The sequence below is a fragment of the Akanthomyces muscarius genome, chromosome 1, assembly GCF_028009165.1.
Source record: "Akanthomyces muscarius strain Ve6 chromosome 1, whole genome shotgun sequence".
NCBI classification, from domain to species: Eukaryota; Fungi; Ascomycota; class Sordariomycetes; order Hypocreales; family Cordycipitaceae; genus Akanthomyces; species Akanthomyces muscarius.
The window spans coordinates 1999778-2012740 of record NC_079241.1 but is presented as its reverse complement, the minus strand read 5'-3'; the positions used below and the strand labels follow the sequence as shown (position 1 = coordinate 2012740).

The window sequence follows — 12963 nt, the reverse complement described above, 5'->3', positions numbered from 1 at the left end:
TGAAACAATTGCGCCGGATATGAGGGTATACCTTGACTTCGAAAATTCCTGCATCCAATTTGTGTACATCGTTGTTCAAATGGATATAGAAGATTCGCGCGGGCCAAAACATTTGGAATATTAGACATTTTGGCTGGGCACAAAATTGAGATCCAGACTTTGGTAGTTCCAAAGAGTCGCCAAATCACCCAACTGCTCTTCCGAAAACCCGTCAAGTGAGAGCTGCGCGTACGATTCGCGCGGAGTCGGCGGCATGTATGGATTGGGCGGCGCGGGCATCAAGGCGGCGTCGGCAAGTGCCTGCGAAGTCGGTGGCATGGTATATGTTACGTCGTATCGATTGTGAACTGGCGCCATGTTACTGGGCATTTGGTAGCTCGCCGACACGTCTACGTAGCCGGAGCCGTAGGCAGGTGAAGTGCTGCTTATACTCTGAGCCACGCCACCACTGCCGACAGGCGACGCCGAGTAGGTATCAAAGTCGTCCACGTCGCTTGAGCCGACGGAAACATCGGCGTGTTGCATAAAAGGTGGTGTGAGCGAATCATCGACCAGCCTGGTCCGCTTGTGGTGGTTGTCGGCCATTTTCGGAGGCAAAAATGGGTTTTCGATACGTTTCGCCAATCTAGACAATATCTCGTATGATGTTTTTGCAGTGCGTGTTTCGGCTGCCAACCGCTCGAGCATGGATCTGGCCGATTCAATGGCCATGAGGATTTCCTGTCGGTTCAAAATGCAGCGGTCTTCATCGTGCAGAATGACTGAGCAGAGAACGGCGGCTGTGTCGAAGATGGAAAACAGAGCCCAATGGAATTTAGCATCCCTGGGATACAGGAACTCGAAGAAGTGGGAAAGGTGTGACATGAGTTTCAGCGTGTAGGCGATGCCCTCATCGCGTATCCTCAAGTCGTCGCGGAGCGACTGTGCTGTCATCCGTCTTGCCATGTATGCGCGGAGAGGATCTAACAACATGGAATATGCCATCGTGTGCAAGTAGTGGCGATGCAACGTTACCCAGTTGTGTTTGAGATCGATGGATGTGTCGGGGTTATGAAGGCTGTAGACCTGTGGAAATCTCTGCATCCAGCTCATGATGACGTGGGTGTACTGGTCAATTTGAGCAGGGGACGTGACTTCTCGCGGGGATCCGAAGCGGCTAGCCAACTCGCCGATGACTTCAGATTGCAGTTTCATAAAGAGTAGAGGTGAAGGAGAATAACTTTCTAATGTGAGCGCGGGCAAGGAAACCATACACTCGGAGCGGTCAATAAGCTTTGGCCGGGACAGAAGAGCCGATATTTGCCAGTCCCAGGTATCGAGGACACACCACAGACGCCTGCGCATTTCAAAGTCGAATTCGGATATAGAGCCAGCGAGCTGGTCTTGATGCATTCCCAGAGCTTGGGCTTCGCGGATCGCAGTGCTGAGCGCATGCCAGGACTCGACGAAGCGAGCCTCTGACTTGTACCAGTAGCTAGAGTGCAGTAGGTGTTGAACGTTGAGGATATGGTTGCTGCTGATGGGGATGACGGAATGAAGCTCGCGGGCAGCATTATGATATTTGTTGGAGAGACGATACAAGGGCTCACCAAGCTCCATCTCAAGCTTCCTCTTTAAATCGGGATCTGCGTACTGTGTCGAGCACGCGCATACCATGAGCAACAGACAAGTCCATTGGAGACCCAGAGGCTGGGAGGCGAAGCGGCCAATCCACCACTCGCGATACTCCTGCAGAAAGGCAGCGGGGTAGATGATGTAGTAGTGGTAGTTGACACGGGAGAGGAAATTTTGCACTAGGGCATCTGTTGGAAAACTGTTAGCATTCATGTGTTTGAAAACGCAGGCAGGTTTATCTGGGTTGTGAAACTGGCCTGTTGTGGTGCGCGGAGGAAGCACCTGCAGTGCACGCTCTAGCTGATGACAATTGGAGGCAGTGACAGAGTGTTGTTTTGCAGGAGGCTTCGGCTTTTTCTAAGGCGCAAGATGAATTAGCACAGGTAGCGGCCGGGGGTGCAGCGATGCCATGTTTCGATGTCGCGACGCGGTCTTACTTCGGTCTGGACCTCGAGGTTCGTGAAGAAGTGCGCGCCACCGTAGCCGATGGCGGCAAAATCTTCTGCACCATCTTCATCCGAGCTGGATTCGGGCTCCTGCTCGTCGCCGTTGCGGTTGCGCTTTCGGGTTCCGCTAGAGGGCGTTCGCTCTGAGGAGCCGGCGGCGGCGTGGGAGAAGCGGCAGCGATCGGCGACCTTGCGTTTCTGGCAGTGATTACACGGCCATTGGCGGTTGCACTGGATGCATGTTAGATGTTGTTTTTGAGGCCTCAAGTGTAGAACGGATCATAAGAGCTAAAGAACGGCCAGCCTGACAATGGCAGACGAGGGGCGTAGAGGGCAGTCGTCCGTCACGGTGGCGAGGGTGGTTCTCTTGTCAACTTGCCTTTTGCTTGCGCCGCTGACACTCTGTACAGGCAGGGCGCACCTGGCCGTTGTCCTTGGGGCTGGCGTCCATTGTAGACGCGTGTTATTGGCGCCGCAGCATGCTTCTATCCCAAAAGGCAATAGAACTCGTGGGAGGAAACCGGATAGGGTTGAGTCGAGGGCGCAAACGGTGGATATGTCGTTGAAAGGCCAAGGCCAAGGCAGGTGGGAAGAGGCGTTGAGAGAGATGGGGCTGGTTAGTAGATAATAAGAGGGGAGCGACTGGGGGGGCTTGCTGGCTTAGGCGGCTTGGGGGGTCCGGCACTGCAAGAAAAAGGCTGTCAGCGGCGTGTCTAGCGGGGTTCCAGCAGGATCGAGGGGCTTGCAGGCGTTGAGGCGCTGGAAGATAGGTAAGGTAGAGGTACCTAGGGACGGTGGTGGATGGCAAGTGGCTCGACGGGAGGGCATGAGGGGTCTTGGAACGGACTACAGTGGGCTGCGTACAGTGGGCTGCGTACAGTGGGCTGGCATCGGACTTTTGCATTTGGCTGCTGCCTTTTTGCTTGGATCAGTCGTTTGGTGGACGCTCATGATTCCCGGGATGCGAGCGTACGAGAGGGGCGATGTGCGCACTAACTTGAGCTGCCATGGATTCCCACAGCCGCTATACCATCAGTACCTTGGTGTAGTTACTGGTAGGTAGGAAATCAAGTAATGAGCGAGGTACACATGATCTGCATCCGTCTATAGCGTACGACGGTGTACTACGCAGCCTCTACCAGGTACTCGGGTCTGGCGGGCTTTCTGGTGTTGGCCTAGCGCGCCCGGCTGCACATCCCCTGCTGCACAGTGACAAATACAGTGGACGATGGTGCTGAACGACCCACGTGCAACCATCGGGGGGCGGGCGGAGGAACGCCAGTGCCGCTGGTACAAGCAAAACCTGCTTGGAGCAGGCGTTGCTGGACGACAAGGCGGGTACGGAAAATAATGTGAGAGGCGGACAAGAGAGAAGCAAAAAGCCGGCCGCAGCTCCGTGCCCAGTCCTTTGTGCAATGAGTATCGGCACGATGAAAAAGCCACATCCCATTCATACCTACGTACCTAGGAAGGTAGGTAGGTAGGTAGGTAGGTACGGATAGGTCATCAGCCATGTGGTCGAGTCGGTGGGGGGTTTGCAGGACGGCTTCCAGGGCTTTCTCAGCCTCGGGCAGCCTGGCGCTAATCCCTCCCTGCCCCTGCCATGGCACTTTTGACTGTCCGTCTGTCACTTGTCGCTACCTATCCACGACAGCGTTGTTTTGGGAAGAATTGTTTTGCTGGAACAAAGACGGGGAAAAAAAAACCTCTGCAATCAAGTCGTATGCTCGTTCTCGCTCAAGCGAACCGTCTTGAGCAGCGCTAGGAATTTTAGTTGATGGCTAGCGCGATGCAGCCCGGCGAGCCCGCTGTGTTGGAACTTGGCGGTGCGAAAGCTTCACGACCAGCCAGCCCGGTTCTACTGGTATCAACCGACTTTACGGATAGTGACAGGCATGTGCGACTCTGTCTGTGAAAAGCGGCCAAACGCGAAGCCATAAATCGGCAACACATGTTACCATCCATCACTGCCAAGGTAGGTATTTACATGGTACTGCTAGGCTATGGGCCTCCAGGGACAAACATCTCGGCGCACTTGCATGCGAAACCTGCTTCTCCCTAATAACTACTGGTAGAAATCCCCGTTGCACGCTTTGTAACTCGTCATTATTTTCATCAGTCCTTTTCTATTTTCGGTGGCCCCCAGTGCTACCCTACCGGCCATCGCATCGTCAGCCATCCACTTTTGGCACCAAACGGTCCAGCTTCTGTACCCGGCAACTAGTTACTGATACACCATCGCGACCACACGTCACGCATTCGGACGATGGATCTTGCGTAAATGCCTCCTTCTATTGGCGAGTGACGGCGCCTGCTATGTAGCCTTCTTTCTCGGCTAACCCTGCTAGAATCAACCGCTCTCCCGAGGACATTGAGAGATGCACCCACCCCATCACACAGCTAAACAGCCCACACAGCAACAACCACAACATCCCAGCAACACCGTTGCAGCCACCAAGCCGCCGTGCTCCGCTCGTTCACAAATCCAATATCCCAGCTTTCCTTTCTAGGCCGGCTGCATAACTAGTCAATACCCAAGACTTTCCACGTCCCATCCCGCTAGCTTGACCTCCCGGCCGGGCCAAACGCACAGGCAATTGCGACCCTAACTAGGGGCCTAGTTAGTTGTCTAGCAGCTAGCAGCGAATCTCATGACTTTCTTTTTCCTCGGGGCCCTCAAGCTGCCAAAAGAGGGCACAGAGCCGAGAATCTGGTTTGGGCCCTAGACATCCTGCTGGTACACCATCCATCCCCCTCTGGGCCGGGCTTCAAGTTGAACGAAGAAAACAAAACAAAACATGACAGCGAGTGATGCTCATTTACTTCAAGTCCGCCTCGCCGTAGACTGCAGCGTCGTACATGGCCGGCCAGCACGAACCCCAGGTTTCGGAATCTGCAGTCCGACGACGAACTAGTCGTCACATTTTGTTGTCTCTTTACTCGCCTGGCTGTTGGACTACCCTCCATGCGACCATTGCGCCAATCCAGCCAGCCTCGAGGGGCTGATCCCCCCGCCATCCCGCTGAACCGGAATCGCCCCTCCTTGCTTCCATTTCTCTGGCGGAAGCACGGTGGCCATGACGCCGTCTACTCGTCGGAATAGATTGAAAAGAAGAAAAACTATTCTCCATACTATGTCCTGCTGCTGAGCCTGCCTAAGCTGAAGGCCAGATTCCAGTATCCGCCAGACAAAAAGCGACATCCTGGCCAAATGCTCGCCGACAGCACCCTACTTGGCCCATCGGTGTCGTCCAAGCAGCAGCCGCATGTAATGCCGGTGAACGAAAAGAGACTACTTGCAATGCACACCCCTCGTCGATCAAGCTGCACTGAGTAAAGGCTTCATACACGCACATGCGCTCCCGCGCATTATCCCACGCATCAAAATGAGGCACAGTCTTGAACCCAGCTGGTAATAAGAGACACCAGACCACTTCTCTATTCTTCAGTGGCAATGCTGGCAACACGGCAGCGTGCCGTCCCGTCGCCATGCAAGCCGGATCTCTACATGCCACAAAGAATATTATATGTCACATTACACAGCATTCACCAGCGTACTGGCTTTCTCCGTCGCCCTTGATTCTGCGCCATGGTCTTTGTCCCGCTTGCCACGCGCCCATGCACATGCATATAGTGGCTGCATTATCCAGTTTTGCTGAGTCGTTGGCCGCAGGTAGCGCACCTGCCGCCACGAAATTACTGGGCTCACAAGAAAATTGTAGACTTTGAACCTGCCGCAAGACGTTTGATGTTATGTATCCACCCAGCGCAACGGTTTTCACACAGGAGCTCATGCACTGCGGCCGTTTAAACGGTCCCGCCGGACACCGGAGCCGGGACAACACCATCCACGACGGCACGTTCGCCCCGGTCTGGAAATGCTCCCAGTCGATCGTCCGTCGCTTTCCAAGATCGTACGATGCTATAAAATTTGAGTTTGATAACAAGTTATTCGACCCTTTTATTCCCGCTTACTGGACCTTCACTCGGCTCAAACTTTGAGGTTTGTGTGGCATGTTGCAATGGAGCCCGTACAGCGCTGCGGGAACGGGCCAAAGTCCGCGTGGCGGACCGGGCTTCACAATTCTTCACGACAGGGGGTTTTCATCTTGGAAGTCTGCACCAGCCAGTAGAACGATGACGCAGGATCTTGGAATGAATGTGCGATTGTGGCGGCCCGACGCCGATATCGCAGGAGAAAACCGCTTTCGCCAAAACGCATGCCAGCGCTGGCTGGGGGTTACGTAGAAGCTCAATCTTGGATATTGCAACTCCGGTGTGACCTTGATAATCAGTCAACGGCCTGATGGGTCCCCTGTTGATGCAAGCACGATTTGCGGCCGCTTAGTCGCCGAAGCCCTTGTCCGTCTCACATTCGCCCGCACAGTATGCCCCTGCGCCGGCGGAGTCCACGGTTGACTTGCATCCTGCGTCGGAGCCGGTGTTGCAATCAAGACATGGTTTTTTTCTTCGTCAAAAGTACCTTGTTAAATCACATCATACTGGCAGTGCTCCCCTGCAAGATGGCCTGGTGGCTGAAGAAAAACGAACAAGCACATTCAAATTCGGCAGCCCAACTTGATTACTATTCAAACGTTCTGACGCTTGGAAAAAAGAGTTTTTTTTTTTAAAGAAACACCCAGAAATAGACACTGTGTTCGGTCAGCCGACCGTGGCCATGGCATGTGCGTGAGGATCCGGGCCGTGAACGACATTATTGTGTTACTTGACATGTCACGATACGCAGCAGCCAAACGGTTGAGGGACGTTTTCAACCTTACTGCATTGACTCTGTCCGACTGTCGTATTTCATCAGCCCCCGGATTCCCGGGAGTGTATCTACCTGCCGGAAAGCGCACTTGTAGAGCTGCTACGGACTCGCATCGTTATTTTGTTCGAATATGGCCTCCATATGGTCCAACAATCCACGGCACTAGTTAGAACACCTCGATTGACCAAACCTGCGGAGAATTCGATGGCGTAGCGTCGAATGTGAATATGTATTTGCCGCACTCGATAATTTCCATCGCTGCCTGAACAGGGTCGAGCTACTACTCTCCTGCATTCCGGCCCAGATCCCGCCGCACGCGCCAGACACCCGATCCCACCGGTCGCTTCTGGTTGCCCTGCAGAATCTCCAGCCACGGCACCGTGGGCACGTCGCGCACGTCCTCTACCTGGTCCTGCACGGCGCCCGCATCCTCGCCCTCAAACGTCACGTCGAGGTCGCTCTGCTGCTGCTCCTTCTGGTGTCCGAGCTCCACTGACGCTGATGCCGACGCCGATGCCGACGCCGAGACCGAGGCGGCCGTGGCGCGCTGGAAGAAAAAGTCCTCGGCGTACGCCCACGTCGGCGCGTCAAACTTGCCGTGCACCAGGATGAGATCGTGGCCCTGGGCGCGCGCGCCCTGGAGCTGGGACTCGGTGATGGGCGACAGGAGCTGCAGCGTCCTGCGCGCGGTGTCGACGCCGCGCACGAGGGCCAGGCCTAGGGTGCGAGAGTAGCGAGGGTCGAGCGTGGCGTCGTTGGTGTTGGAGATTACCGGAAGCCCTTCCGGCGATGTGATGATTTTCAGCTCATCTGCCGTCGTGGTGCTCGCCTCAGCATCGGCGTTCTCTGCCTGTGCTTCGCTCGGTGATAGTTGCCCAGTTGCAGCGGCGGGTTGCTGGATTGCTGGGCCGTAACCAGCGATAATATCTCGAAACGCTTCGCCGTCTTCAATCTCGACCACGGCCAGCACCATTCCATCGATGGCTGCTCTGAAGAGCTCGGGCGGTGACTGGAAGTCATAGGATAAGATACCTTTTATTCCCCTTCTTTTTGAGGCGTAGCGCACTTCCCATGGCGGGACGGCAGACAGCGGCTTGGCATTCCAGCTCAGAACCGCTGGACTGACTGTTCCAGGAGAATCAGCGAGGTGGAAATACGACATGGCCTGCATGGCGCGTAATTGCGAGCCTGTTCTGGCAGTATACTCGGACGGCTGCGACGGAAGTGTTAAGAACTCGTTGCGTGTGGCAGAGCGCAAAACTTCGACCACATCGAGCGGACCATCTTCCGACATGTAGGCAACTTGGGAGGGCATCATTATGGTTATCAGCTCCACCAGCAAATCCAGCCCAGTCCCCAATATCCATCCTGGCGTATTGATAATCAACGGGCAGTTTCGCAATGTCCTGCGATATGTCTCGTACAAATCCGTCGCGCATTGTATATAGAGAGAAGGGGACGTGGCTGGGGATACAGATGCCAGCGCATGGCTGCGCAGGACTGCGTGGCCGGCTTGGTGCAACCCCGGATGCGAAAATGGGGTGCCGAGGTTAGGCTTAGTGATATGAACAAGAGACAATGTTCCGGCTGGCGCATACTCGGGCTGGCCAGGGTCAAGATCGATGACTGCAACTCCTGTGGCCGATTGTGCTGTGCTCGCTCGATCAGCCGTTGTGAGGAGTCGATTTGTGAGTAGCTTTGAAAAGGTGGATTTGCCGGCGCCCTTGGGGCCGCATACAAAAGCAGATATCTGGGCTCTTGGTTCAGAGTTGATTGAACTTGTAATATCCGAGATTGCCTTGTTCCATTCTGGCGGTGAAAATAGTTCCTGTATGATGCTTCTTTTGGGAGCATCTTCCGAGGTACACAGCTGGACATGTCAGCACGCTTTCTCTTGTCGCGTATCGGCATGGCTTACTATTCGAAATGTGTCTTTAGCAGCGCTGTTTATATCTTCAGAGTTGCTCTCGTTTTCATGCCATATACGTTGGTATAGTGGCGACAAGGCAGAAAGACAGGACAGCGGCTTGTCTGCCTTGTCGCTGTGCAGCTCCACGCGTGTCTTTTCAGACGCTCGAATGACGGGCAAGGCATGACAGTGGGGGGCATGAATCCAGTGGATGGTTTCAGATGCGTTGATAGTTGTGCCGAGTATGGAAACCTCACCAGATCGGACTCTGATGCCAAATATACCGAGCACGATGAAACGCTGCAGACAATTAGTTTGTTACAATCCAGAATTATCGAAAATTGTCTTACCTCGCTGTCAGTGAGTCGTATCTCACTATATCCGTCCTTGTTCCTCCTATAATTTTGTTTGCCGAGGCGAAAAGATGAGTATTGAACTACTCTAGGAGTTGAAGTACCACTCTCTGGCGTCGAGACGCCTTTGTCGGTGCTGCATGTGGTCAGTCACTAAGTACAGTTGTCGCAACTTAGGCAACGTACTTACCCGCGCTTAGAAGCACTTTCTTTACGGGCAGCAGTACTCTTGGGCGTACTTGGGCTTTTGGGCGAGCCTCGGTCTGCTTGCGCCACCCGCTGAAGCACGCTGAACGAGTTACCAACGCGTTGCGCCGGCCCGTCTTCGAGAGGCGGGCTCACCTCGCGCAACACGGCAGCGGTGGCAAGCTGACGGCGAGCAGACAGCGCGCTCAGGGCGGCTTCAAAAAAATGAGTCAGTACTTGATTTGTAAATCCGCGCTGCGCGTAGTTTTGTCTCAAGACTCACATTGTGGCGCCTGTTGCCCCTCCTCCAGCTTTCTGCGCTTGCTAGTCGACATGCTGGGCTCCAGTATCCGTAACTGATAACCGAGAGGCTTTACTTGCGGTCGACGGATTTCACACCATCCCTCATACAAATCGCTGCGAGGTTGTTGCTACTGTTGTGGAAGGGATTCGTCTTTGAGCCGATGTTATCGATAGAGGGTCTCCACCAAAATTTTCCGTAGGTCAAGATGGCTGGCTGGTGGCATAAGTAGCAGGCTGAAAAGGGAGACTACATGTCAACTTGGTGAGTACTTGCTCAAAAAATAGCTGCAGTTTTAACCCCCTTATTCTATATACTACCAATAGTCCATCAAGCAAGATATATTCAACCCGTGCTGAGGACTTCTGCTTTGTTGTCGCGTTCCATAAGTCGTGCGCACGGGCCACTTCTACACGTGCCGTGAAATTTGCTGGCGGTGGCAGGTGAATTCTGGATCGGAGGCGCAAGAAAAAAGTTGGAGCTTCATACCTTTTTTCCTTCAACAACCAATTGATCCCGACACAACACCTCGCGGCCCTCCCGCAATCCGCCAAAATGGCCCCGAAAGAGCCCTACAAAGTTCATTCGCTTAGCAAGCACATTGAAGAGACTACAAAGGGCTTGAACGCCAACGCCCGCAGCAAGAAAGCCTCCGCCAAAGCTTCGATCAAGAAGCCCGCCACCGCTTCTGCTACCAGCTTCTTCCTAAACAACAACAGCGAATCCGATAGCAGCAGCAGCAGCTCGGATGATAGCGACTCGGACGGCCCCAGGTTCGTGAAGGCGCTGGAAAAGCCGAAGGCGTCGAAGCGCCGCAGCAAGGACGATGAGATTGCAGATAGCGACGTCGAGCGAACTTCTGCCGCGAACAAATCGAAGCCGGCCAAGAAGGCTGCTGCGCCCGCCAAGGCCAAAGCTGCATCTTCCTCGGATGACACCTCGAGTGATGCGGACTCAGAGAGTAGTGACGAGGAAGTGAGCACCAAGGGAGCTGCTCTCAAGTCCAAGGCTTCGACAAGTGCGAGTAGCCCCACTAGCAGCAGCGGCTCAGATTCAGATTCTGGTTCTAGCTCCAGCTCTGAGGCTCCTTCTAGCGACGACGACGCTGAAAGCGAGAGCGAAAGTGAAGCCGCTCCTACAAAGCCTGTTGCTGGCGTGAAAGGGCCGGCTGGCAAGCCCGCCCGCGCCAAGGAGCCCGAATCTGGCAGCGACGACTCTAGCCCTGAGGACAGTGAGTCTGAGAGCGAAGGATCGTCGCAGCCGGCTGCTAAGCCTACTAGCAAGCCTGTTGTTAACGGTGCCAAGGTCACATGGAAGGCTGCAAATGCAACGGAAAGCGACGACGAAAGCGACGACTCGAATGAAAAGGAATCCAATAATGGAGCACAGAGTGGTACTGAGTCCAGCGACGACGAGGAAGCCGACGAGTCTATGCAAATTGCAGAGCGTGCGCAGGCTAGCCAGGTTGCGCTTCCTCAACTCTTGCCTCCGGATTTCGAGCTGCGCAAAAGTGACCAACAGAGCAATGGCCAGGACGTAGCTCGCGTTTGCAGTGAGGCTAATCTTGAGGGCAAGCAATTGTGGTACTTTACTCTACCCGCCAACGTCCCTGTGTCTGTTGTTGAGAATCTGGAATTTCCCATGGATGCGTCGCAGCAAGGTGGCAGCATTCTGTCTCACAGCGGTGAGGATTATGGCATCTCTTTCGACAGCACGCCTCCGGTCAAGTCGATTCAGATTTTAATCCCTTCTGCTGATGGCTCTACATACCAGCCATGTAAGAATGCCTTCCAGAAAGCCAATTAATTATTAATGCGTTGCTAATCGATTATAGCTCGCCACAAGATCGATGAAGTCATGCAAATTCGGCGCATCACTCAAATCGGAGCCACAACAGCCACACCGGCGTCTGTCGGATCTACAACGAAGGTTGCCCGCCCGCAGCCCAAAGGCCTCAAGGCACGATTCCAGCCGCTTGGTGTCAGCAGCGACATGGGAACATTGGGCCTCGACACTGATGATGAGGATGATGTGGAGATGCAAGATGCGCCAGCTACTGGATCTACACCCAAGGCTTCTCAAAAGACAGGCAAAAGTACTAAGGACTCTGCGGACCCCAAGCAAAGTGCTAGTAAGAGCAAGAAGAGCAAGAGAAAGCACAGCATCTCTGACGACGAGGATGCCGCCGCTGCTGAGCAGCTGATGGAAGAGAGCGTTTCCGCGGTGACCAAGTCGAAGAAGCAGAAGACTGCTTCTCGTGGCAGCCCTGATCTGGGATCTGAGCCCGCACTTCCGGCACTCAGACAGACTTTCGTCGCGCCGCCTCCTATTCCTGGCTCTTCGGCTACGGCTGATGCTGCATCCACGCCAGCCAAGAAGGCCAAGAAGACCAAGACCAGCAAATCCGTGACAAAGCCAGCCACGCCTCTTCCCAGCTCGCAGGTATCCGGCAATAGCAAGAAGGAGACGCCAATTCCCGTGCCTTCGATCCCTAGCTTGCTCAAGTCTGCGTCGTCAGCTGGCACGCCTGCTGAGAAGAAGACAAAGAAGAACAGGACGAAAGCTGTTGCGACTGGTAGCCCCGCCTAGTTACAGGAGCACCAGTCGCAGAAGCGAGCTCGGCGCTGGGACATGACGTCTTTGTCGCCGCCACGCCTTACACGCCAGATGTAGGCACTCGGAGAAGACAAAAGCCCATTCGGTACATGATATACCCTTGCGAATGTGGTGATGCTATTTGGCCGAAAGATGAGGACTGAGAGAGAATGACGTGGAGGACTATATTTGCTTTTGAGCTGGCATTACATGGAAGGCGTTTAGGCACAAAAAGATTTGCTTTGTTTTGTTGATTGACTTTTTTTTGGTTTTATTGGTTTTCACTTGTAGTTGGACGGCAGCTAGTTGCGGACGACGGGATGAAGAGCCAGTGGGCTAGGAAAGAGGACACCCGGTGTGTTGAAAGGGAGGAAATGGCAGAGACTATATGCGAGCCTGATTTACGAATAATACATTCCATTCTGATTAAATTGTCAAGCCCTTCATGTCTACGTCCAGCGAAATCGCTTGTTGGATCATAAGCTGATAGAGCCAACCCCCAGCCGACTATATGCCGCCAGGCAAGAGCTGACTCCTTGCTCCAACGGCAAGTCGTCGGTGATCGATTGCAATCTGCCTGATTCTTCAAGATGTCACAGTGCGGTTGAGTGCATCGCCGCTCGGCGCAGCACCCTACGCGGTGCCATGACGTTGCCTCGGTCTCGGGTCGGGGACCTGCACAGCCACCGCCGCCCTCCACGGCCCGCAGAGGCGTAACGCAGTGCATCGCGGCCGATTCACATCTCGCACGATGCACGAGCCTGGCTGTTGAGTTCTGCAAGAGACCT

At 54.4% G+C, this 12963-nt stretch overlaps 3 protein-coding genes across 3 annotated transcripts; 1 reads left to right on the top strand and 2 right to left on the bottom strand.

The window, feature by feature from the left end:
* Positions 1 to 120: 120 nt before the first annotated feature.
* LMH87_005633 (uncharacterized protein) lies at positions 121 to 2511 on the bottom strand (the record flags this gene model as incomplete). The annotated part of the gene is made up of 4 exons (XM_056203385.1): positions 121 to 1802; positions 1872 to 1971; positions 2052 to 2291; positions 2440 to 2511. The coding sequence occupies 4 exons, from the start codon at positions 2509 to 2511 to the stop codon at positions 121 to 123; spliced, it is 2094 nt and encodes a 697-aa protein (XP_056058849.1).
* Positions 2512 to 7111: 4600 nt separating this feature from the next.
* Positions 7112 to 9614, bottom strand: LMH87_005632 (uncharacterized protein; the record flags this gene model as incomplete). Its single annotated transcript, XM_056203383.1, has 5 exons — positions 7112 to 8701; positions 8750 to 9040; positions 9091 to 9229; positions 9284 to 9494; positions 9563 to 9614. The coding sequence occupies 5 exons, from the start codon at positions 9612 to 9614 to the stop codon at positions 7112 to 7114; spliced, it is 2283 nt and encodes a 760-aa protein (XP_056058848.1).
* A 521-nt stretch (positions 9615 to 10135) lies between these two features.
* LMH87_005631 (uncharacterized protein) lies at positions 10136 to 12169 on the top strand (the record flags this gene model as incomplete). Its single annotated transcript, XM_056203382.1, has 2 exons — positions 10136 to 11357; positions 11415 to 12169. The coding sequence occupies 2 exons, from the start codon at positions 10136 to 10138 to the stop codon at positions 12167 to 12169; spliced, it is 1977 nt and encodes a 658-aa protein (XP_056058847.1).
* Positions 12170 to 12963: the final 794 nt, after the last annotated feature.